The 24476-nt window shown below is 46.6% G+C and overlaps 1 protein-coding gene across 3 annotated transcripts in view; it reads right to left on the reverse strand.

Moving 5' to 3' along the window:
• ATF7 (activating transcription factor 7) overlaps positions 1-24476 on the reverse strand; it is a 93673-nt gene that overhangs the window by 43051 nt on the left and 26146 nt on the right. For all 3 annotated transcript variants that reach the window (XM_066584260.1, XM_066584258.1, XM_066584259.1), the window contains exon 2: positions 12387-12442. In XM_066584260.1, coding sequence (XP_066440357.1) covers positions 12387-12434 — 48 coding nt within the window. In that variant the 5' untranslated portion in view covers positions 12435-12442. The remainder of the gene's footprint in view (positions 1-12386; positions 12443-24476) is intronic.

Raw genomic sequence — 24476 nt, forward strand, 5'->3', positions numbered from 1 at the left:
ATCCTGGCTCCTCGATGAATTAGGAGCAGGTAACGATGCTCGGTCTTTCCCATTACTTGTGCACGTTTCCTTCATTCAAGGTTTACCGTCAATGACAGGAAACGGCAAACTCTGACCAACTTTACTACAATGCATGAATTCCTAAGACAAACAGCCGTATGTAATATTTGGTATGGCTACTCGATGTGCTCTTCAATGATACAAATGGACATTTTTATGCAGGCAATACAAAGCCGGATCCTGATGCTCAGAGGGTTGGTCACAATGATAGCATGACTGATGAAATTCATTCTGCAACCCTACATGTTGGCTGTCCGGGTCACAAGCAGATGCAATGCAGCATTATGGCAGTCATAAAAAAAAGCTTGATTGAAGCCTTTGGAGGTCACGCCGGGCGACATTTATCACAACACCTTAAAGCGATTCTCGAGATTTGGACAGGGCCCTTATAGGAAGAGGTTGTCATTCTGAGGCCATAAGTACTGAGCATGTATATTAGCTGTAGAGGCAAGCTGGGGCCACTTGGTGAACCCCAATTAGTGGAATACGGATCAAATTCCTTTTCCATAAGGCTGATTTAGACACAATGATTTTCACTCAAAAAACGCTCAAAGCCATCTTTTGAGTGATAATCGTTCTGTAACTGCACTGACGTCATGCAGTTTTCGTTAAACAGTCGCTCATCATTGTCTTTCAGCATGCTAAGAGACAATGATGAGCCTTATCAGGAGTTCACAGCGGGATACAGCTGATACTATTGTTTCAGCTGTATCCCGCTCCCTGAACACAGGCGGAGTATGAAGAACAGAGCAGTCCAGCTGTGCTCTTCATACTCTGCACGGAGCGCTCGGCTGTATAACAGGTGGGCGATTGAGCAGAGAACAGATGAATGCAGAAGACAAGCGGCCCTGCTTGTCTTCTGCATCCCCCCCTCGGAGTGCAAAGTGATCGCTTAACGTTTGAGGAATCACCTTGAGCTTAAAGGCACACAACGATTATCGCTCAAAAGATTTTTTGAGCGATAATTGTCATGTCTACACCAGGCTTTAGTCCTCTCCTACGGAGATCAACAGACAGCTTCTACCTAGCTCCAAATGTTCTCAGTTTATGAATAATCAGTATGTGTGTACTCACATGGAGGAATCCCTGTGTACAATTCAGAGATGGGCAGAACTTGCACGAAAAAAAGAATCCCTGTTTTTGTGTGATTCTTCTTCAAGAATCGCCCATTAATTTCTATGGGAGCGTTAAAGGCTTTGCAGTCACATGCAATTTTCATGCTAGTGCAATGCTTTCTTAATGCAGTGTACTATAGGGGCCGCATGAAAAAAATTAACCAAGAAGTGCAGAGAAGAGAAAAATGTGCAAAAAAAAAAAAAAATCACACGTTTTTCCTATGCGTGAAAATTACATGGAAAACGGTCAGGCCATATTCACAGAGACGAATGCGATATCGCACTCATAAACCCGCGAATCTGCCTACGAGTAGTGCGCAAAATTCGAAAGAGAAAATCGACTGTGTGAATACGGCCTAAGAGAGAACTGCATTATATAAGTATTCAGACCACACAGCTCATACATGGGGTACGTGGGTGGACCACTGCCCATAAAGCTCATGCTGAAAAGAAGAAGGTTGGAACAGCACATCGAAGGGAGATGCCAAAATATTTATTCCCACCGCTGGAAGTAATCACAGAACTGGTTGTTATACAGGTCATTAATGAGGGATGTCTGAAGGCCAAGGCTCGCTCTACTCTCTCACATCATCTCCAGCCTGATGAAGGGGACATTCGCCCGAAACGTTTCATACCAATAAGAGTCTTATTAATCTAACACGTTACTAAATGTTTCGGTGTGCCGTTCCACGCTTCTTTTCTTGGAAAGGGAGACTGGCTCTTCGATCCTGATCAACTACCAAGCCAAGTCTACTAATATTATATGACAACTGCTAATATTCTATGGTACATGTTGGCAGGTATGGAAGCATGGTCTATAAAGCATTTAACCCCTTAGTGACTGCTCTATAATGTTTTTACGTCGCAGGGCTATGTCTCTCCATACATCGCGGGTGTCAGCTGTTTCTTACAGCTGACACCCACGGACAACAGCCGATCCGGGGCTGTTAACCCTTTAAATGCCACTGTCAATTCTGACAGTGGCATTTAACGCCCACCGAATGATGTTTAGGGATCTCATACGGCCCCCACAATGAGATCACAGGGAGCCATGCGGGTGTTATGGCAGCCAGGGGCCTTCTGTAAGGCCCCAGGACTGTCATGGCAGAATGCCTATCAAGCATCCCCATGGGGTTTGCTTGATAGACTGCATGTCAGATTGCAGTATGATGTAATGCTATGGCATTACATCATACTGCAGGAGCGATCAAAGCATCGCAAGTTGTGGTCCCCCAGGAGGACTAAAAGAAAATGTAAAAATAAGAATAAAGTTTTACTAGTTATAAACAAGAAAACGTAGGTCGAAAAACAAAAATAAAAAAACCTGCCAGAAAAGCGCTATTTTGGTCACCCTGTCTCCAAGGAAAAGTGTAATAAAAAGCGGTCAAAAAGTCGTATGTATTGAAAAATGCTATGAACGTAAACTCCACGACGTCCCGCACAAAAGGAGTCATCACACAACTAAGTTGACGGAAGAATAAAAAAGTTATTGTGTGCAGAAGATGGAGACAGAAAAAAATTCCGCACTGAAATACAGCGGAATGCTGTTTTTTTTCCATTTCTCTCCCCTTAGAATCGTTTGAAAAACGTTTCTATACATTATAAAGTACATAAAAAAAAAATTCTTCTTACGCAAAAAACAAGCACTTATACAACTTAAAAGGGGAAGGAAAAAACGATAAAAAAAAAAAAAAAAGCTCCGCCACTTAGGGGTTAAAAAGGCGGCTGTAATTGGTGCCCGCTTTAAAAACACTTCTGCGTGTTAAAGGAGCGGCTTTTAGAACGTCATAAAGGTCATTGCTCCGTAGCACGCTGCGCTACACACAATGACGGACCTCGCTGCCAGCGCCTCCATTATCCTCTATGATGAAAGATATCACTTCTGCCGTTCTGTTCCACTCAACCAGCTACTATGTGACGGCATTTGTTTCCTTTGCGTTCCTCTAATGAAAAAATAAAAACAGCATTGATGTCATCGATGATGTAGGTGAAAACCCTGGCAGCTGCCTGAAGCTGTCTAGTCATGTCGGTGCCATAAGGTCCATTAAATGTGGTTACGCCGAGAAAAAAAATATCTCAAGTTAAATAAAAGAAAAAAAAAAATCAATTCAATGCCGCTTCATTAACACATTCATGACTGGGTCAATAAAAAAATGTTTTTTCTATTTTTTTGTTCTCCCATGAGCAGTTGGAAGCCCCTCCCTTTTTACGCGGCAATTTATTGTTCCTGCCTTCGCACATCAAACTGATTACATCCTCGGCAAAGTTTGAATTTGTTACAAAGTTCCCAATTCTTCAACCCTCCGCTACCGATATGTGTATACAAGATGTACGGTGGCATCCGGCTTACTTGTCAGTAAAATGCCCTTTAGATGCTGGCTATAGGACTCCCGGAAGGGGCCGAAGGACTGTTGTAGAAACGGCCCGTCTAATCTCAAGGGTTGACTGAGGTAGGATTTGCTTTGGAGTTCTCAGCTGCGAGTCTGCTGGTGATCGGAGAGCCAAGTCCCAAAATAACAGCAAGAGGAGCCCTAGCAACCATAAGATGTTTATATCTCCATTCAACACTGCCCTCCTCAAGGGACAAATGATCAGAATGTTCTGGGATAAACCAGGCTGGAGATACCGCTGCGAAATTCCAAAACTTTTCACCTATCTTCAAAGTGCTCCTTCAGCGCTAAATTTCATACAAATCTGATCTTTAGACTACGGCATAACTAACAGAAACCCAAATCTGCAGTAAGAGCAGCAACAGAAGTCTATGGTTTACTACTAAATGCAAATTGTATGGATATGGAATCCTAAAAAACAGTAAAAGATGCCCATATAGCTTCAACAGAGTCGGGGTGACATCTACTTCCAACTACCCCCTACACATGAGCGTTCGGTTAGGCCAAGTACTCATGTGTTATCCATGGGCAGAGATTAGAGATGAGCGAGCCTACTCGGCCACGCCCCTTTTTCGCCCGAGCGCCGCGATTTTCGAGTACTTCCGTACACGGGTGAAAAGATTCAAGGGGCGCCGTGGGTGAGTGGGGGGGGGGGGGGGGGAGGGCTCCCCCCTGTTCCCCGCTGCTACCCCCCGCTCCGCCACGCCTCCCCCCGCCCCCCAAATCTTTTCACCCGAGTATGGAAGTACTCGAAAATCGCAGAGCTCGATCGAGTAATTACTCGAAACGAGTATATTCGCTCATCTCTAGCAGAGATCCATCGCACGGATCTGATGGCAGCTTATTTCCAGGAATTTAAGTTCAATATGCCTGATCCTTCTTTCCCCCAATATCAGTAACGAGAACTCCCCCCCCCCCCCCCCCCATACAATAATCAGCCGGCCCTGCCAGAATTGGCAGGTTCTTGTGACTTTTGCCTAATATTTATGGGGGCTTTTACAGTGGTTATGTAAAGGTTTGTAAAGCCCCCTTTGATTGCTCACCAATTTGCCAATTTGGAAGGTAGAGTGCTATATGGCATGTACGATAAGAACCGGAAACACAATTTGTGATTATGTAGACAGTCGAGACCTTTTGCCATTTCCCCTTAAAACAAAGGATTCACATTGGTTTGTCCCAGTCAGTCTTCCTTGCCTACAGACTGGTGATTTGGAAAGGTGATCCAGTCTATAATTAAGGCGTAACATGTCATTTATCACATACTCCCATTGTACAGTACAGCATAGAAAGAAACATACTTTGGGGTATTAATAGATATCGCTAAGTCCTAAGGAACAGGTGTTCTCTCCATAAGGTACCAGAAGAAATCTCGAAGAACTGGTTTGTTTCGTGCACGTCCTAGCTAGGAGATCCCCCCAAACCCCCCAAAAACCTCTCTCTATGGGCAGCATATATACGTGCCGTTGCGAAGCAGCAGCTCGGGAAGTTTGGGGCTAAGTTCACACAGGGCAGATTTGCCGCAGATTACGGAGCGGCAAATCCGCCTGCGGCTGCTAACCCCCGGTTTTGCCAGCCACGTGGACGAGATTTCTCAGAAATTTCCGCCGGGAATCCAGCGTGTGAGAACCCAGCCTAAAAAACAACAAAAAAAAAAAAATCACAGGAAGACTGCGCTTGACCGCATACGTGAGATCCACTGTCATGCACAGTACAATATTGCTGCCATACGCGGCGACAGGCCAGCTCCACAGCAGTATAACCCTGCATGACTTTTGATAAAGCCTCTATAAAGTTAAAGCAACCCTGGGTATAAAATTTGCCCAGAGGCCAGGGGAGCGAGGGTTCATTTATCCGGTGACCTCCTTTCTCCCCATACCACCTCCAATCTCCTGATCCAAGATTGGAGAGGCGCTGCTTACATGAGCAATGCCGGCCAATCAGAGCAGCATGCAGGGTCTTAGACTACCGAGTACACCATGGAGTCTAATAAGCGGCGCAGCCATCTTGGAACACAACAAGAGGGGCCCCAGTAACCAGGGGCCCACAGAAATGAAAGCACCGAGTAATATCATCCCCCACAATCTTGGGTCTTTTTATAAATGAGATGTATCAGAATTGTTTCTGACGATACGATCGCGCCGTTCCTGCCCTCCGGAGACTTCATGGGGAGATCAGTGATGCAATGTGAGGAAATGACCTGCTGCTGTACCGCTGCTCCTCCTAGCATACAGGCTGCTGGGGCCGCTACCACGTTAATTGGGCAGTCAATGTAAAAGGCTAACGTTATTATAGAATGACCGCAGAAGAGATAACTGGCATTTGCCCACTTGTTGGGTGCATTCACACGTCAAAAAGTGGACCTTCATCGCATTCTGCGTAACTGCGAAATTTTAACAATCGTGATGCGTTATTGCATAAAAACGCATTGCATCTATGGATATGTGATTTTTACGTGCATGGAAAAAAACTGCAGATTCTTGCAATGGTTAATATATAGCAACACACTCGCATATAAACCGCATCAGCATGCGAGTGCGATGCAATTTTTTAGTTCCCATAGGAATTAATGAGCGATCATTAAGCGAGAGTCACCAACAGGACATGCAGCCATTTTTCTATCTCGGGCCATCGGTCCAAGATAAGGATCGCTCATATGACTAGCCAGATAAAAATCAATAGATGCTTCTCAGGCTCAAGTTCAGTCCATATCGTAATTGGATGGAACGCCTATGTGAATGCACCCCTATTATGGTTGGTCCTACAGACTAATTAAAATCACAGAGGTGAGGGGGAACACAAAATCTATTTCACTGGAAAAGAGCCAAAAATGCAATACCTGATAAGGTGCAGAGCAGGCGCGATCACCGCTAAGCAGGCACAACAATCTGGCTTGCTGCTTATTGTTAGGTCCTACAGCCATTGTGCCGGCCCTACGGCCATTGTGCCTGCTCTGCACCTTATCAGGTATTGCATTTTTGGCTCTTTTCCAGTGAAATAGACTATTTAATTACTCTTAATTACACGGTTGGACCACCCTCCAGGGTATCAGAGGACCCTCCAAAGGGCTCAGCCTCAGACAACATAAAGGGCCAGTAGAAGACAACCCCATTAGAGCTCCGTAGTCACATCACTTGCTGTTTGGGTCTTTTCAGCAGTTTAAAAGGAACCCGTCACAGTGACCATGCCTCCATCCTGCAGGTAGCATGTCATACAGCTGGGCAGACTGATATATAGTTCGGTGGGAAAAGATTCAGTATAAGCCCCCATTCGCACCGCAGTATTCTGCATCAGCGTTTGGAAGCCACTGGAAAGGGGCGTAGAAAGAAAAAGTGTAATGGAGAGATTAGCGTTTCTTCTGTATTTTGGACCCATTTCTGGTTTGGCTTACAAGTTCTTGGGAAAAATAGCAGATACTGCCGTCTGAACAACCTGTATTTTATTCACTTAAATTCATGCTCATTCTGGGCTTAGGAGTCCAGTGGGCGGTCCTGTCAGTGATTGACAGTCTTCCCTATATGACTGTGCATACAGAAAGAGCTGTTAGTGATTAAGACCGCCCACTGGACTTCTAGAATGAACAGGACTTTACATGAATTAAAAAACAAAACATAAAACACGTTGCACTGCATCCTTTCCAGCAAACCTATATATACGCTATGTAAAAAAAAAAAAATAATTAAAAATCAAGCGCATAGAAGTTGCCATTTTGCTGCAAAATACGGCATGCATTTACATCTCAGGCAGATAAAAATTGTCAGAGTTGGCGCATGATTAGATGAACGATCTTGCCAACTGATGCCCTAAAAATGATTCCCCCATGGCCTATAAAAGGCCCTCAGAGACTTCTTGTGTGTAGTGACCTCTTCTTCCGCTTGTGTAGAGCTTGTTGACCACTAGATGCCTCTACGATGCAGTCGAAGAGATTTCACCCCGTTACCAGAGTCTGAGAGGGGCGCATTATTGGAATGTGAGAAGCTGGAAGGTCGTATCGAAAAATTGCCCTCCACCTTGGTCATTCTGACTAGACTGTCAAAAGGTGTTGGGACCAGTAGATGCATGAAGGTACACACACACGGTGACTGGGCTCAGAACGCCCTCGACAGACTACCAGTAGAGAGGATTGTCTGATCATTCGACAAGTACGAACAGCTCCAACTGTTTTGTTGCCTGCCACCCAGAGAGAGGTGGCACCATCGTTATAGGCCTCTGTGTCTGTCAGAACCATTATCGGGCCCTTCCTGAAGGACATTTGGTCTTACAGTGCCCATTACATGTAGGCCTTTGACACCTACACACTATCGCCTCGATTTTCAATGGTATTGTGAAAAAGAAAACTGGATTGCTACGGAGTGGAACCGTAGAACATATATAAGACCATCTAGTACGCCAAACTTAACAGCCTACGAGTTTGCACAATCTAGAGCTTAGTTACTGCAAGTGTGGAACTGGTATGCCTCTATGCCCCCCCCCCCCCCCCCCCGTATCACATCTTGTGTCCAAGCTAGAGGTGTCCCAACAGGGTACTAGAGCCTCCATGCCTTCAGTATCACATCTTGTATCCAAGCTAGAGGTGGTCCAACAAGGTACTAGAGCCTCCATGCCCGCCCATATCACATCTTGTATCCAAGCTAGAGGTGGTACAGCAGGATACTAGAGCCTCCATGCCCGCCTGTATCACGTCTTGTATCCAAGTTAGAGGCTGTACAACAGGTTACTAGAGCCTCCATGCCTGCCTGTATCACATCTTGTATCCAAGCTAGAGGCGGTACAACAGGGTACTAGAGCCCCCATGCCCGCCCGTATCACATCTTGTATCAAAGCTAGAGGTGGTACAACAGGGTACTAGAGCCTCCATGCCTGCCCATATCACATCTTGAATCCAAGCTAGAGGTAGTAGAACAAGTTACTAGAGCCTGCATGCCCACCTGTATCACATCTTGTATCCAAGCTAGAGGCGGTACAACAGGGTACTAGAGCCTCTATGCCCTCCATATCACATCTTGTATCCAAGCTAGAGGTGGTACAACATAGTACTAGAGCCTCCATGCCTGCCTGTATCACATCTCGTATCCAAGCTAGTGGCGGTACAACAGGGTACTAGAGCCTCCCGTTCAGTTTTCCACAATCAATTCTCCTTTTGTTCTGATATTGTAATTCCGTATATCAATCACACAGAGAACGTTTCATTTGGTTCCGACAGCTTGTGCTAGGTGCTTGGGCCTTTTTACATGGTCGATCATCGTTTGTTTTTGGTGCCGGCACAAACTGCACAACAAACGATAAGCCAACTATTTGTCGCTCAATGTTTACAATCGCTCAGTGTATAATCGCTCCATGTAAGCGGCCCTGGGGTTATTATTACACAGCAGCTTTTATGGGTGTTAAACACATCACTAATCAATGTTAATTATTATTCTCAGGGATAAAGCAAAATGCATCGTCTCTTTCACAAACACAACCATGTCTACATACATTTACCAGTGCTTTTGTGGGCATTTTTTTAAACAGACAAAAACCCAAATGTTTAATTACAGCCAATGGGCTTATTCAGACGTCTGTATATTGGACAGGTTTTCACGCCCGGCCGATATACGCTGTCCCTCTCTGCAGGGGGAGGAGGCAGGCTGGGCCAGGAGCAGTGCACTGAGCTCCCACCTCCTCTCCGCCCCTTGCCACTGTTTGCAATGGGAGGGGGCAGTGCTTAGCTCCACCTCCGCCCCTCCCATTGCAAACACTGTCGAAGGCCAGAGAGGAGGCGGAGAGAGGGCGGGAGCTCAGTGCATTGCTCCTGGCCCGGCCCGCCTCCTCGCCCTGCAGAGAGTGACAGCGTATCAGCGTGAAAACCCAGCCGATATACGGACATCTGAATAAGTCCTAAAAGTGGAGATGTAACGCTCTGTATAAGTGGAAATTAAGCATTTTCTCTTGTGAGCCCCAAGTATCCCAGTTTGATGCGATTGGTGGCTCGAATCTGAACCTGCTCCAGGGCTTCAAACTAAAAAAAAACCCTTTATGTGTAGAGTTACAGGTGGGATGTAATAATCTGCTCTCGTTATGTGTATACAGCCCTTTCTGATGCATCTCATGCACTTCCTTCACTTGGCAGCAGCTGATGGAAACAATTCCATTTACTCCCACTAATAGCCCATTGTCATCAATATACTGAAAAGAGCAGGGCCCAATATTGGCCCCCGTAGTAACCTAAAAGCTCCTCTACTCCAATTTGAATACATTTTATTTAGGACAGCTGTTTTCTGCAACCATTTTTACATTTTTCCTTTTTTTTGTACATTTTGCCAAGTACTGTAGAAGCATTCTCATTTTATATCCCACCCTCTTGTGAGTGCATATACCCATCAAATCACAAATGGAAATATTTTGTATTCATGAAAAATGGCATTTATAACGCGGTGACAGATTCCATATTCCACTGCATGAAGAATTAGTCAGCTTTAGTTTTCTCACATTCTTCTCGCTTGCATGCAATTATTGCACGTGATTTGATTGCTCAGTATCTAAGCACTTTTAATGCAAGCATCTTAGGCTGGGGTCACACGGGACGGAAATCCCACGGAACGAGCACACCGAAAAAACGCAAGATTTCCGAGGGATAAGCGCAGCTTCAAAACCCACGGGTTTTGAAGCAGCGAAGCCGCCTACTTTTCCGCTGAGGCCATCTCTCCCCATAGAGAAGAGAGAGGCCGCTGCAGGAATGGAAAAAAAAAATTTGACATGCTGCGTCTTTATCTTCCGCGCCACATGTCCGTTTCTGCGCGGCTTTGCCGCAGCGTGTGGACAAGATTTTTGCTAAATCTCGTCCACTTTGCTGGCTAATCCTGGGATTAGGAGCCGCGAGTGGAGTTGCCGTGCGGACAGTAAGCACGGAAATTCCGCAACAATTCCGTCCGGTGTGAACACAGCCTTGGGGCCTGGTCACACTAGCATTGGCATTATCCCATTATGGCCATGTCCTAGAAGCCGAAAGTGCCTGAACATCACTCCCAGACCCCTCTGGTATTTTCCAGGACCAAACCATGCCACAGTCATCCCAGATTTTAACGAAATCTCCGAAAGCTCCAAAACGGCATCTCTGGCGCAGATGGACAACTGTAAGTTCTTGTTCACTTCAGTTGGGATAGTGGGTGCGGAGCAGAGTTTGGGGTGCTGCTCACAGCGTCTGCATTCCTACTGATTGAAGTGGAGTGGCAAGACTAATATTCAAGCCATACCTGCCCATTTCCATCCGTATAAGCAGCAGCCACTCATATCCCCTCATTCATACAATGAGCTGCACATCTGAGGCCTGTGGCCGGCTGCAGTCAGTCTGCAGCGTTCAGTATAATGGATAACCACAGACTGTCGGCAGGGAGAAGGGCAGATGTAGTGTCGGAGCTGCGGGGGTCCGGGCCGAGCGCGTATAGGCTATTTTGTTATTTTTCGACAAGATCAATGGGTTAAAACAACTAACTTGGAAAACCCCTTTAAATTGAGAAATATCGTTGAAAGTGGAATTCTACCTTCAGTTCCGGTAAAACAGTAACTTTCCAGCAGCCGTACACAACACATGTTTATTGCACTTTAAAACATTCTGTAAATCCCTTTTGAGACTTGTAACTTTCCAAACAGCTGGATAAACGGGTAGAGGGAAATCAAAAGTAATCCTAGTGGCTCTGCTGCGGAGGGAGATATGGCATATAAGTCACTGATGCTACTAGATATAACCAGCAGACCGCTGTTTGGAGAATACTCTGGCAGTGGCATATCTCCCAGGAAGTAAAGGATCGGGCCAGCTGAAATCAAGATTTGTGTTTTGGTCGGACTGATTTGGCTGGGGTCGGCCGCTCGGGACTCTGGGCAATTAGCTGGTCAGCACCACTACACACAAAGGAAAGGAGCAGAAACCCCCATGTAGTGGCTGGCTCTTGTAGCTGCAGCTTCCCCATTGATTATAATGAAAGCTGTGCCTGCAGTTATAGGCTGGGGTCACACTGGGCGGATTCCCGTAGAGGAGAGCGCGGCCGCAGCGGAAAGAAAAAAGAATGGACATGCTGCGGTCGGCAAAGCCGCGCCGCAGCCGCGGTTTTGGCCGGATTAACAGCAGCGGATTGGCCGTCCCGTGTGGATGAGATTTCTGAGAAATCTCGTCCACATGGCTGGTAATCCCGAGATTAGTGGACGCATGCGGATTTGCTGCGCAGAAATTTCAGACGGAATTTCCGCGGCAAATCCGCCCTGTGTGAACCCCCCCATAAGCGCCGGCCACTACACAAGGGTCAACTTCCGCTGCATTCCCATGTACAGCGGTGCTGACAGTGGGCGCCCGATCAGCTGATCGGCGGGGATCCAGAGTGGCTGACCCCAGCCAATCAATAGTTGTATTGATGGCCCATCTTCAAGGTACCTCATTAATAGCATTACCCTGGAAAAGCCCTTTAAGGGAAAGTCCAAACAGAGTATTTTTGGCTTCTCACTGTACATACACTGCCAATACCAGCTGTGTCACAACAGGTTTTACCGGTCATGTAGACGCTCCAACAGCGGCGCAGTCCCAAAGTGAATGGCAGCGGGTGGCTATACATGCACAGCATGGCTCCATCGATTTCACTGAGACCACCGGAGATAGTCGAGTCAACTATCTCTGGTGGCCCCAGTAAAATTAATGGAACGCTGGTGCTCAAACACGGTCACCCACTGCCATTCACTTTGGGACCAAGTTGTCAAAACCTCTTGTGAGACATCCTCCTTAAGCAATGATTTCTAGGAAGGCTGCAGCCTATATCAATAATGCCCTCAGAAGTGACCAGCTTTAGCCGTCTCTTACCTGCCCGCACCCGGGGGCGCTGCACACAAATGGACGATCGTCTCCCATTACTTTTTCTGTAGACCAAACGAAAAGAAAGAGTTAGTGAGCGAGTCTAAGGTAAAGCACCACTTTCCATAAACCACATATTGTACCATCTTTAGGCTCTTTTCACATTTGCCTTTTTTACACTTCAGTTTTTTTTAGCATTCTGCAGTATAATCTCCACAAATACAACCCCACCCAACAGACCCCATTGACTATAACGGATCTGTTGGATTTCCATCATGGCGGTCACCATTTTAATGAAAAATTAGCGCAACATAAATGCACTATTTTTTTTTATTTTTTAAAAAAGGTAAAAAAACTAATTAAGAAACTAATTAAGCAGATCACAACAGATTCATATCCATGAGGGCTCCCATAAAAACGGAAACCATGAAATAAGCGCTGGCTATGCAGGGAAGTGTAACACAAGCCATTCAAGCAGGGGACGAGGAAGAAGGAGACACTTCATTCCAACGATGAGAGACGTGCCGGCAATCCGATTCCTACCGGTTCAGCAGCTAATGGCATCCTAGCAATAGCGATCATTTTTAACAGTACAACAAGATCCCTTTAATTCATGCATTTAAAAAAAACAAAAAACAGTTTTTTCATCTACTTGTCAGTCACAGTTTTCAAGATCTCACTTTGCCGCCGGCGAACCTAAAAGTTATCCCACCGGATAGGGCATAACTTCCTGATCAGTGGAGGTCTCACATCTGATCCTGAGAAGGACGGGGGGGGGGGGGGTGTTCCATATCCCCCATTCTCCTCACTGTGGACTTACTGGTGACACAAGTGCAGAATAACTGTAGGCAACCCCCTGCTATGATATGTATTGGGTCTCTATGGAGTTTCTGTCCTGTGAATTAAAACAAAAATATCTTCGTCCGCTGACGGTAAGCGGATCTTGAGAAAAACGTAAGGAACTAACAGAAGGATTAGAAAATCAATCACTCAGAAGGTCAGTTAAATCTAACAAAATCTAGAAGACGTCAAAACGCAGCAGAGAGCTCTGCCGCAGGAAGCACAATAAACGGCTGCGACCGCGTGTACGCCGCGTCTTCTTCGAGCCTCTGCTATCCGGTTTCATATAGGGGCATGTAGGTTCACACTTCTCGCAGGCCAAGTTCTAAGTGCGAACCGTGATTAGCACTGTACAGCGGCTCAGAATATCTGCGCAGTCAACCTTGTGCCGGGTCAGACAGGTGCAGGACTTGGACGCCGCTCACCACTTGCAGGGAAATGACTGATCATCTCGCCACCCGCACTCCGGCCACAAGATGCAGTCTGATCAACACCAAATTTATGCTTCCCGTTATTTCATCGGTTTATCTCCCCCCAAAAAACATATAATAACTGCAGGACATGATAGGCTGCAAAATCCTTTCTTTAAACATCTGACCCTCAAGAAATACTGACAACCCACCGCGGTCCGCGGCGCAGGGCTGCAGAGAGAAGTAGGATGATGGCTGGACAAACAATCGTCTGGTTTCACACATTTTAGCCTAAATTGGCCATTAAAGTTGTCCAAATTGGCCGTTTATGTTCAGTAAAACTTGGTTTAGACACAACGATATCGCTCAAAAAAAAAAAAAATCTTTTGAGCAATTTTTGAGCGCTCATCATTGTGTGATTACAGCACAAGGTGACCGCTCAAACGTTGAGCGATCCAGGATGCAGAAGCTGTTCCCTGCTCCGACCGCCTGGCTGTTCTATAGCTGAGCGCTCCGAGCGGGGTATGGAGAACACAGCTGGACCGCTGTTCTTCATACCCAGCAGGAGCGGGATACAGCTGATACAATAGTATCAGCTGTATTCAGCTGTGAATTCCTGATAACTGATCACTGAAAGATCAGTGATCAGCGACGGCTTAACGAAAACTACACGACGTCAGTGCAGTTAGACAACGATTATTGCTCAAAAGATGGCTGTGAGCGATTTCTGAGCGAAAATCATTGTGTCTCAATCAGCCTTAAGACCAGTTGACGGCGTCTTTCCGAGAACATCCTTTCAAAACATGAAAGATCGGTGAAACAAGACATCTTTTGTCTGACAATTGGAAGAAAAATTCAAGCAGTGATTTTGCAACCAAGGCGGTCCGTCGTGGCTGCGCTAAAACGATTGATAGAAGTTGGAAACTCCAACTAAAATAGTCGTTTATTGGATAAAATTTAACCTTAGGGCTTATTCACACGAGCGCGTAAACAGTGCGTTTTTACGCCCGGCCGTATATACGCAACTATCTGAGGCATTGGATTCCAATATAGTTGTTCACACAAGCGATTATACGGCACGCAAAAACGGCGACCCGCTGAAAATAGAACTATGGCGACCAAAACATGTGCCGGCGCATCTACGGTGGCCAAAAAGATAGTTCTGAAAGTATGAACAGGCGAGAATACGCTAATTAGCTCTGGCCGTGATCACCAGAAAACGCCCTTCCCGGTGATTATACGCCACGGACGTGCGAATGTAAATACGCCTATGCTGGTGTGAATCCAACCTTAGAGCGGGCTCACGCGAACGTTTGGTAGAATGCAGCATTTAATCGCTGTGTGAGTCGGCATATCAAGGCATATGGCAGCGATATTGCACTGGGCATGGCAGCGTATCTCACGGACGCCGTCATTGGCAGAGTTTCTGGTTTCCTTTTTTTTTCTTCTCCCGCTCAAACACGCAGTTAAAATAGAACATGCGCAATGTATATACGCAAGTATGAACCGATGTATGTACTTTCATGGACTCCATTCGCCATGTAATATGCGATGAGATTACGCTTGTGAGAACCGGCCCTCATAGTTTTTATTTAAAGGGGTTGTCCCGCGCCGAAACGGGGTTTTTTTTTTTTCAACCCCCCCCCCGTTCGGCGCGAGACAACCCCGATGCAGGGACGTACAGAAAGCTTACCGGAGCGCTTACCTTAATCCCCGCGCTCCGGTGACTTCTATACTTACCTGTGAAGATGGCCGCCGGATTCCTCTTCCTCAGTGGACCGCAGCTCTTCTGTGCGGTCCATTGCCGATTCCAGCCTCCTGATTGGCTGGAATCGGCACGTGACGGGGCGGAGCTACACGGAGCCTGCATTCTGCACGAGCGGCTCCATTGAAGAGAGCAGAAGACCAGGACTGCGCAAGCGCGGCTAATTTGGCCATCGGAGGGTGAAAATTAGTCGGCACCATGGAGACGAGGACGCCAGCAACGGAGCAGGTAAGTAAAAAACTTTTTATAACTTCTGTATGGCTCATAATTAATGCACAATGTATATTACAAAGTGCATTAATATGGCCATACAGAAGTGTATAGACCCACTTGCTGCCGCGGGACAACCCCTTTAAGCGACTCTCTAGTTCTCGGACATAATTCTGCCCTGGGACCAGGGAATATAACGCCGACGCTCGTTCTTCTCTGCTATCTGTCCAATTGGCCAGTTCTGGTTTCAGCCATGCCTAATGCACACTTGCATTGCTCTCCGATTGGCCAGTGCTTGTCACGTGAGTAGCACTGGCCAATCAGAGAGAAGGTATAGTGCATTGGTAGTCTAACACATTTGGCCAGCTTTGCAGCCCTGCGCCAGGGACCAGTGGTAGGTTGTCAATATTTCCGGATGGTCAGATGTTAGAATAAAAAGGGTAGTCTGAACAATGTCCCGGCCAGTGCTTTGTGCACTGAGCTGTTTTCTGATGGAAGCGGACGGCTCCATTCTCACTGCAGTGGCGAGGCTTGGAATTACAGGCAAAGTTCCCAACGAAGTGAATGGGCCCTTTGAGTGTAATACAAAGCCTGACCACTGCACTGGGAACAGAGACGTCCGCTTCCATCAGAAATCAGCTCAGTGCACAAAGCACACCAGGCCGGTGAACAGCTCATTAGTGGTGACGGTCCCAGGTGGCAGATCCCTGATGATTTACTATTGATGACCTAACAACTGGATAACCCCTGCGTTCCTCCCTTAACACTGCCTCCTCTCTGCTACTCTGAGATGGAGATGTTCTCCATGTCATCAAAGTGGCAACCAAATTCTCAAACATGTGCTGGGAGTTCTGTGACCGGCGCATGCGTGCTGTAGTTAGTCTGTCCCTTTTATGGGACTGAACTGTCCCAGCATGCCTAGAGCATGCATGAGATTGCGCTGATGAGGTGGCAGATGTCTCTACTGTGTTTCCCCGAAAATAAGACCGTGTCTTAAACCTTTTTGAACAAAAATTAATATAACTTTTTTACATGTATAGCTGCCTGGACACTATTTAAATTGACTTTTTTAATTACCTGTTAGCAGGGCTTAATTTTGGAGTAGGGCTTATATTTCAAGCATCCTCAAAAAGCCTAAAAAATCAATTTGCATCCTCAAGAATTCTGGAAAATCATGCTGTGTCTTATTTTCAGGGAAACAGTGTACATCACAGTAGAAGTGAGGAGTAGCATTACGGGAGGTACACAGGCCTGCATAGACGTCCAGCTAGGCCACCAGACTGTCTGCTTGCCCACTGGAGCACTCTGCAGTAATTTACAGGGGAAATGTGAGTGCCTCCGTATTTAAAGCTACGCTTTGCCCAGGAAGTCTAACAAAACAACTTTATAGAAGTAGATTACATCACTGTTTTATTGGTGTGGGGAGTCTTATATGGGCCATGCGACGCATAAGGGGAGCCACAAAAGTGGTGATCACGGATACGTTATATCCATAGTAACAGGCCAATACAAATATTAGGCACACAATAACATATTATCCGAGGGATGGGGAGGAGGACTTCCTTTTAACCCCCCGGGCAGTACGGGAAACTTTCCATCTAACTATGCCCCGACAGATTCTTTGCCATGCTTTTCAAAGCAGGAACACAAGAAACATTGTTAGATGGGGAAAGGATTCTTGGGATTCCACAACTGATGTGTGCAGTTTGCTGGGATCTGATGGATAGAGAATGGCTCCTAAATCTAAACAAGACTGCCTCTTTAAAAAAAAAAAAAAAAAAAAAAATTATTTTTTTTTATAGGCTTTACGCCAAATTTCTGGTGTAAAAAAAGTCACAAATGATAAAGCATTCCACATTTGCACAAGGATTAGAAACTTTTGAAAGGTGTCAAGAAGTGGAAAAACTTTAAAAAAGGTGATAAAAGTCGATAAACGTTTAATAGGAGGGGCACGGAGCGATAAACCTAGTAGAAGTTACACCAGAAATCGGCAAAAGTTATAGTGGAAATCTACACGTGCTGACCGCAGCTGAGAACGTCACTGTGCAAGGACAGCCAAGGAAGCGCCAAAATTAAGAAGTGGGCGTCTCTTAAAGGGGTTGTCTCGCGAAAGCAAGTGGGGTTATACACTTCTGTATGGCCATATTAATGCACTTTGTAATATACATCGTGCATTAAATATGAGCCATACAGAAGTTATTCACTTACCTGCTCCGTTGCTGGCGTCCCCGTCTCCATGGATCCATCTAATTCTGATGTCTTCTTGCTTTTTTAGACGCGCTTGCGCTGTGCGGTCTTCTGCCTGGTGAATGGGGCCACTCGTGCCGGAGAGCTGGTCACCGCGTCGTCATCGTAGCTCCGCCCCGTCACGTGTGCCGATTCCAGACAATCAGGAGGCTGGAATCGGCAATGGAACGCACAGAGCCCATGGTGCACGATGGGAGAAGACCCGCGGTGCACCATGGGAGAAAACAGCAGTGCATCCCTGGGAAAGGACCGGCGGCCATCTTTGGGAGAAGATTTTTTAAAGTCCTTATTTCGTCGGATCGGTGAGTAGCAAGCGGTTTAAAAACCGCTTTAAATTGCTATTTTATGCCAGGGGGGGGTGACAGGGGGAATGGGGTCAGGTAAAATTTTGAGGTTTGCCGCGAGACAACCCCTTTAATAAATTTGATGAGTCTTACTCCAACATCTTTCGGGTTTTAGACTTTTCCATGTAAGTAATGGGCAAGTATGTTGTAAGGATGAACGATCATTAGATAAGTAAGCAGATATCCCATGCAGATACACACCAAAAGTTGGGTGACAAAGGGTTATCCCACCAAAGTAATTTATTACTTATTAGTTCCAACTATTAACCCTTTCCAATCCACTGTGTGAGGTCTTCCTACATTTTGATTAAAGCTCCAATGTCAGAAGATATCCGACAGGGTATTCTTACCGTCTATTGCCAGCCACTCCGCTGTCGGAGCCTCTCTGGCGCACACACATCGGCTGTAGCCAGCAGATGGCGCCGTTCTATAAACAGCAAAATAGAGAAAGCCTTTTAGGAAACCCTGAATCCAAAATTGAAATGGAAAGGGTTAAAGTAATGCAGGCATTGTCAAGGGCAGCCAGTGGCATTAAGACATGAATTCATGATACATTCCAAGTGTTGAATAGAGATACGAAAAATAACAGGGCAGTCAACAGCAACATGACGCTCTCCATATGGGAAGGTTTTTTTAAAGATTTTTTTTGGATTGCATGAAACAGAATAAAAGGAATAACAATGAAAACCACAAAAAAGTAATGAACCTTCACTTTAATTTTGTGTCCTCCTATGACATCACTGGTACAACGCACTATAAGAACGGAGGCTGTATGCAGTTTTTCAAAGTTGACATTGCCCTTTAATGATATTTGACTCTGGGACCCCGTTATTCCAAGCAAATAGTGCTAGCCACTGAGCCACATTCATTGAAGAGGCACCGCCACCGCGTATCAACTGCTAAAAAACGGATGGAAGCAGAAAGCTTACAGATGCTTTCCACTTCAGTTTCCTAATTTGTTGTTTTTTTTCAGAGAGAGTGAACATAGCCTTACATGCGATCATGGTCCTATTACATGGGATGCTAAAGTCGTCCCAATGATATCACTCCTGAGCGGTCACACAGAAGCGATAAGCGGTCAGTGAGTGGAGGCGGAGCCGGAGATCTCTCCTGGCCGCCCGCCTCCAGTCACAGTAAACAGGCAGTTGTTCATAGATGAAAGACTGCCTGTTCATACAGGCCAATCGTGGTAAGCGAATGAATCATTTGTTGCTCAGTCGCTGGCAGCGTTTACACTCAACGATAATAGAGTGCCCTTGAAAATTAGACTAGCTAGTCCCTACCTTGTCAGTGCGGACACGACTTTAATTAGCCTATGAATAGTGGCTCTGATACTTAATAAGGCCAGTTTTATTTCCCGTTCCTTGTTCACAACCGCAAAGATAAGAGAGCTGTCCGAGCCGACAAAAGCCGTTCTAACCGAGCAGAAGCCCATGTCCAAAGCTTCAACAGTCCATGTGGTTATCAAAAAGTTTGCTACTCCTAGAACAATCAAGAACCTTGTGGTGGAAAGAGGAAAATTGATGAGAACCCTATAAAAATTGGTTCAAAAATGTAGCAAAGCCACAACATCCAACTTCAGGCTGAGCTGGAGACATCGGGAGTGGTGGTTTCAGTCCGTACCATACGCCACACACTGAACAAGGCTCTATGGTGGGAAGCGCAATGAGAACCCAACTGCTTAAATGGGTTTGGGGATTCCAAAAAAAAAAAAAAAAAAACACACAACACCTATTCCTATTCCTCCCCAGGCAGTCTACTTATTACCGCACCTTCTCCCCGCTGATCTTCTTCTGGCTCCTGCAGCCCCCGGGTCACGTCACCTCCGGCCGGCCAGATCCTCTTCTTCTGGTAACGTTCCATACATTGCCGTCACTCTCCTTCCTGCAGAGCAATGTATGCTGTGTCACTAGTGACATAGCATTGACTGCCTAGCAGGGAGCACCGGATGTTATGTCAGGCTAAAGCAGAGACTGTGCATGCGTGCTGTCTCGCCGCGAGTGTTCCTCTACTAACGCCGTGAGACAGTGCGCATGCGCAGTCTCCGCAATAGCAATCAGCGCTATCTGCTAGGCAGCGAAGGCTATCTCACTAGTGACGTAGCCTACACTGACCTGCAGGAAGAAGAAAGCCTCTGCATAACAGGAAGAGGAGGATCTGGCCAGGCTGCGGAGAGGCGACCTGGGGGACTGCAGGAGGGGTGCAGTAAGTAGACTGCCTGGGGAAAAATAGGCAAGTATAAACATTTTTTTTCTTTTAATAAATCCCCCCCTCCTTTTTTTAAAGGGGCTTAACAAAAAACCCTTTAAAGCATAAAAAGCAGCAAAGGAACTTTGCCAAAAGGTACACAGACAAAGCACAAGCCTTCTGGGAAAATGTTCTATGGACCGATGAAGCCAAACTAGCGCTTTCTGGCGCTGCGTAAGATAAACCCAACTAGTGACACATGGTGGAGGATCCATTATATTGTGGGGCTGCTTTGCCGACTCTGGGACTGAAGGCCTTCTATGGGTTACAGGAACAAGTTCAGAGGATTATCAGAGCAGTTCAGGTCGAATTATACGCCCAAGTTTTCGAAAACTAGGTCCGAGTCCCACAGTAGGATAATGACCCCAAGCACACATCCAAAAGTGCACAAGATCAGTTAAGAAGGAAAACGGACTGTTGTACACTGGCCATCAACGAGTTGAGTGGAACAGGTTGCCATGGGAGGTGGCGAGTTCTCCTTCAATGGAAGTGTTCAAACAAAGGCTGGACAAATATCTGTCTGTGATGATTTAGTGATCCTGCACTGAGCAGGGGGGTTGGACCAGATGACCCTGGAGGTCCCTTCTATGATTCTATATATATGCTCAACTATGCAGCAAATATGCAGATTTTCTACATATTTTGGGTGTATTTACGCCCACCCATTGATTCTATTGGGCTTCTACGGTGCATAATAAAGCACTTAAGATAGATCATGCCGCGTATTTTTTCACACAGTCGCACATAGTGTGAAAAAAAATACTCTCATGTGAACAATCCACGGGGTCTATTCACTGCGTATTACAAATATGCTCGCGTGAACGACCCCGTTAGAGAAAGCTGAAAATCGCTATTGGTTCATCCAGCGCTGCATTGATTAGCTTAGCAGCAGTCAAAGAACCAATCACAGCCATCGCTTCCTGGAGGTGAGATTTATGAATCCCGTAAACAGGGAGGTAGAGATGAGCGAGCGTACTCGGAAAAGCACTACTCGCTCGAGTAATTTGCTTTATCCGAGTATCGCTGTGCTCGTCCCTGAAGATTCGGGTGCCGGCACGGAGCGGGGAGCTGCAGGGGAGAGCGGGGAGGAACGGAGGGGAGATCTTTCTCTCCCTCTCTCCCGCCCGCTCTCCCCTGCTCCCCGCTGCGACTCACCTGTCAGCCGCAGCGGCACCCGAATCTTCAGGGACGAGCACAGCGATACTCGGATAAAGCACATTACTTGAGCGAGTAGTGCTTTTCCGAGTACGCTCGCTCATCTCTACAGGGAGGTGATGTACAAGCGGCCGAGGACTCCGGGAACTGTGCCGAACCTCTAGAGAACAGCGGAAGGGACCTGGACCACCGAGCCTGTTAGGTAATGTATTTTTTTAATGTAGTGTAACCAGGGCTTATTTTTGGGATAGGGCTTATATTTCAAGCTTCCCCAAAAATTAGGCTAGGCCTTATTTTCAGGGAAACAGGGTACATTTATTTTTATATTTAACAATCAAGGGTGCCAATAAGGTTGACACAATTGTACATTCAATGGTGCCATTAAAATACACAACTCGTCCTCCTACAGCTCTGGAAAAAGGAGAAGGTTGCGGCTCTTGGAAGGAGGGGGATGAAAAACATGCCAAATGCCTGCAGCGTAGAGGGCTTACCGTTCCCACCTTTGATCTTACGTTATAATGCATGGATATTAATTGTACAAGCAGCCATTAATTTTGTAAAACCAGAACAGCAGGAAGGACCCACATCCACAGCGGCCAACATGCGTTCTGCAGATTTTCATGGCAGAATTAAGTAAACTGCTTGTCTTACAAGCTTTAGTCCCCCAGCGTTTCCTGGGAAGGACCGGTGGACACAGTATGCTCTCGGAGCCTATAAGCTTTGCATGTGTATCTTTTATTATTATTATTTATAAATGAAGCGTGAAGGGAAAACGCAATTCCTCCCTCCAGCGGCTCACGGCCTGGGACGGCTTCCAAGTCGGCAGCACTCCACTCGCTGGTTCTGTTGGGAAGCAGTGATAAACTAGGAAAAGTCGTCATGTCAGCAATCGGCCTAAGGCATAAGGGTTTTCCTCTTTTCGTATCGAGACTTTTTTTTTAGCCGTGGTGCACTGCGACCAGACGGGAAATCACAGGCAATGTTCCGCTATTACATTATAGTTTAATATAACAGCTGTTCATACCTACATCGACAGGCCAGGAACGAAATATACGAAAACTGTAACGATACAAGTGTGTCACCCCAAAAAGAGTTCCAATCTGCACCCTTTGGAGCTACAGATGTCATGTGAACAGGTCTTAAGAGGGGTTCCACAAAATAAAGTATCATCTGTCCACAGCATAGGGAAAAACTGCGGGAGTCCGACCAACGAGATCCCCACCAATAACGAGTATGGAAGACTTGAAAGTCCCCAAATGAATGGAGCCGTAGTCACACCTGCACACCGCATCCGCGGTACAGTTAATGGAGGTCCGCAGGGTCACCGACCGGGATCACAGCCGGAATCTGCTGCGGGCCTCCCGCATGTGGAATCAGACCCACTAGTGAGCCCAGCCTTACATGGGACAACTATCGCAAGCCTGCTTTCACACAGGAGTGATAGTCATTCGGTGAAGGGCGGCGGAGCGATTTTTTGGGCTGATAGCCAGAATTCTGTTATATTCAGCTTAGTAAATCTCTCCCATTATCCTGTACACCGCTGCAAGGAAGGCCTCATGTCAACGGGTGGGTCGGATTCCGCATGCGGGAGCCTGCAGCAGAATCCAACCTCACCCGTGGCCAAGGACCTCGAGTACCTATCCAGGTCGTCTTCTTTCTGTACTGGGGATCTGTCGGCCGGCCCAGTACTTTTTTTTTTTTTAAACTCCTGCTTACTCGCAGAATCCGTTCGTGCGGGAACCGCGTTAAAATGTAGCATGCTGCAATTAGCTTTCCGCATGCAGAATCCGGAAAACAAATCCGAATGTGTAAATTGAAGTGCGGGCGCCCATGCTTCCCTATGGACGGCTTGATCTGCGGATTCCGCAAATCAAATCTGCCCGTGGACATTGGGCTGAAATCAAGCTTTTGCTAATCAGCTAGAGCCCAGCACTAGATGGAACACCTTCCTCTGTCGTTCAGATGAATTAAATGAGAAGTCTCCAAATTGCTTTTCTCGCCCCAGCACCTGCGCTAGCGACCCTCTCCCATCACACCTCGTCTGATCCCTCTCCCCAGTGGTCATCTCTCATCTGACCTCTGGCATCTTTCCCTCTTCTTTCAAACATGCCATCAAATCCCCCCTGCTAAAGAAGCTGACTCTTGACGCAACTAATGCTGCCAACTACCGACCCATCTCTAATCTCCCCTTCATCTCCAAACTACTAGAACGCCTGGTTTACTCCTGCCTTGTAAGCTATCAGAGAACTCTCTCCTAGACCCCCTACAGTCTGGCTTCCGACCCCAACACTCGACAGAAACTGCCCTTACAAGGGTATCAAACGACCTCCTGACAGCCAAATCGAGGGGAGATTACTCCCTACTGATCCTCTTCGACCTTTCCGCAGCATTCAACACTGTTGACCACAAACTCCTCTTCAGTATGCTTCGCTCCACCGGCCTAAAGGACATTGCTCTCTCCTGGTTTTCCTCCTACCTATCTGACCGCTCATTCAGGATCTCCTTTGCTGACTCTACTCGGGGCTCGGTCCTCGGCCACCTTCTTTTCTCAATCTACACAGCCCAGGACTCGCAGAACTTCAGGTGTGCTCTAAAAACACACCTCTTCAGGGAGGCATACCGCATACCCTAAGAAAACCCCTCTGTACTCCGCCTGATAACATGCTCCCTGACCTACTGACTGCAATCCTTGCCAGCCACCATCAACTGCCCTTGCAATCATACCGATTCTGTCATCACACGGCTAAATGTCTGACCATTGTCTATGTGTATAACATCGCTCACTCTCCACCTCGCCATACCGTGCATATCTCCAGCCCCTTTACCTTCTGTATCACCCCATTATTTGTAGTATGTAAGTTCGTTGGAGCAGGACCCTCAC

Source organism: Eleutherodactylus coqui, chromosome 1 (genome assembly GCF_035609145.1).
Source record: "Eleutherodactylus coqui strain aEleCoq1 chromosome 1, aEleCoq1.hap1, whole genome shotgun sequence".
In the NCBI taxonomy this organism is placed as follows: Eukaryota; Metazoa; Chordata; class Amphibia; order Anura; family Eleutherodactylidae; genus Eleutherodactylus; species Eleutherodactylus coqui.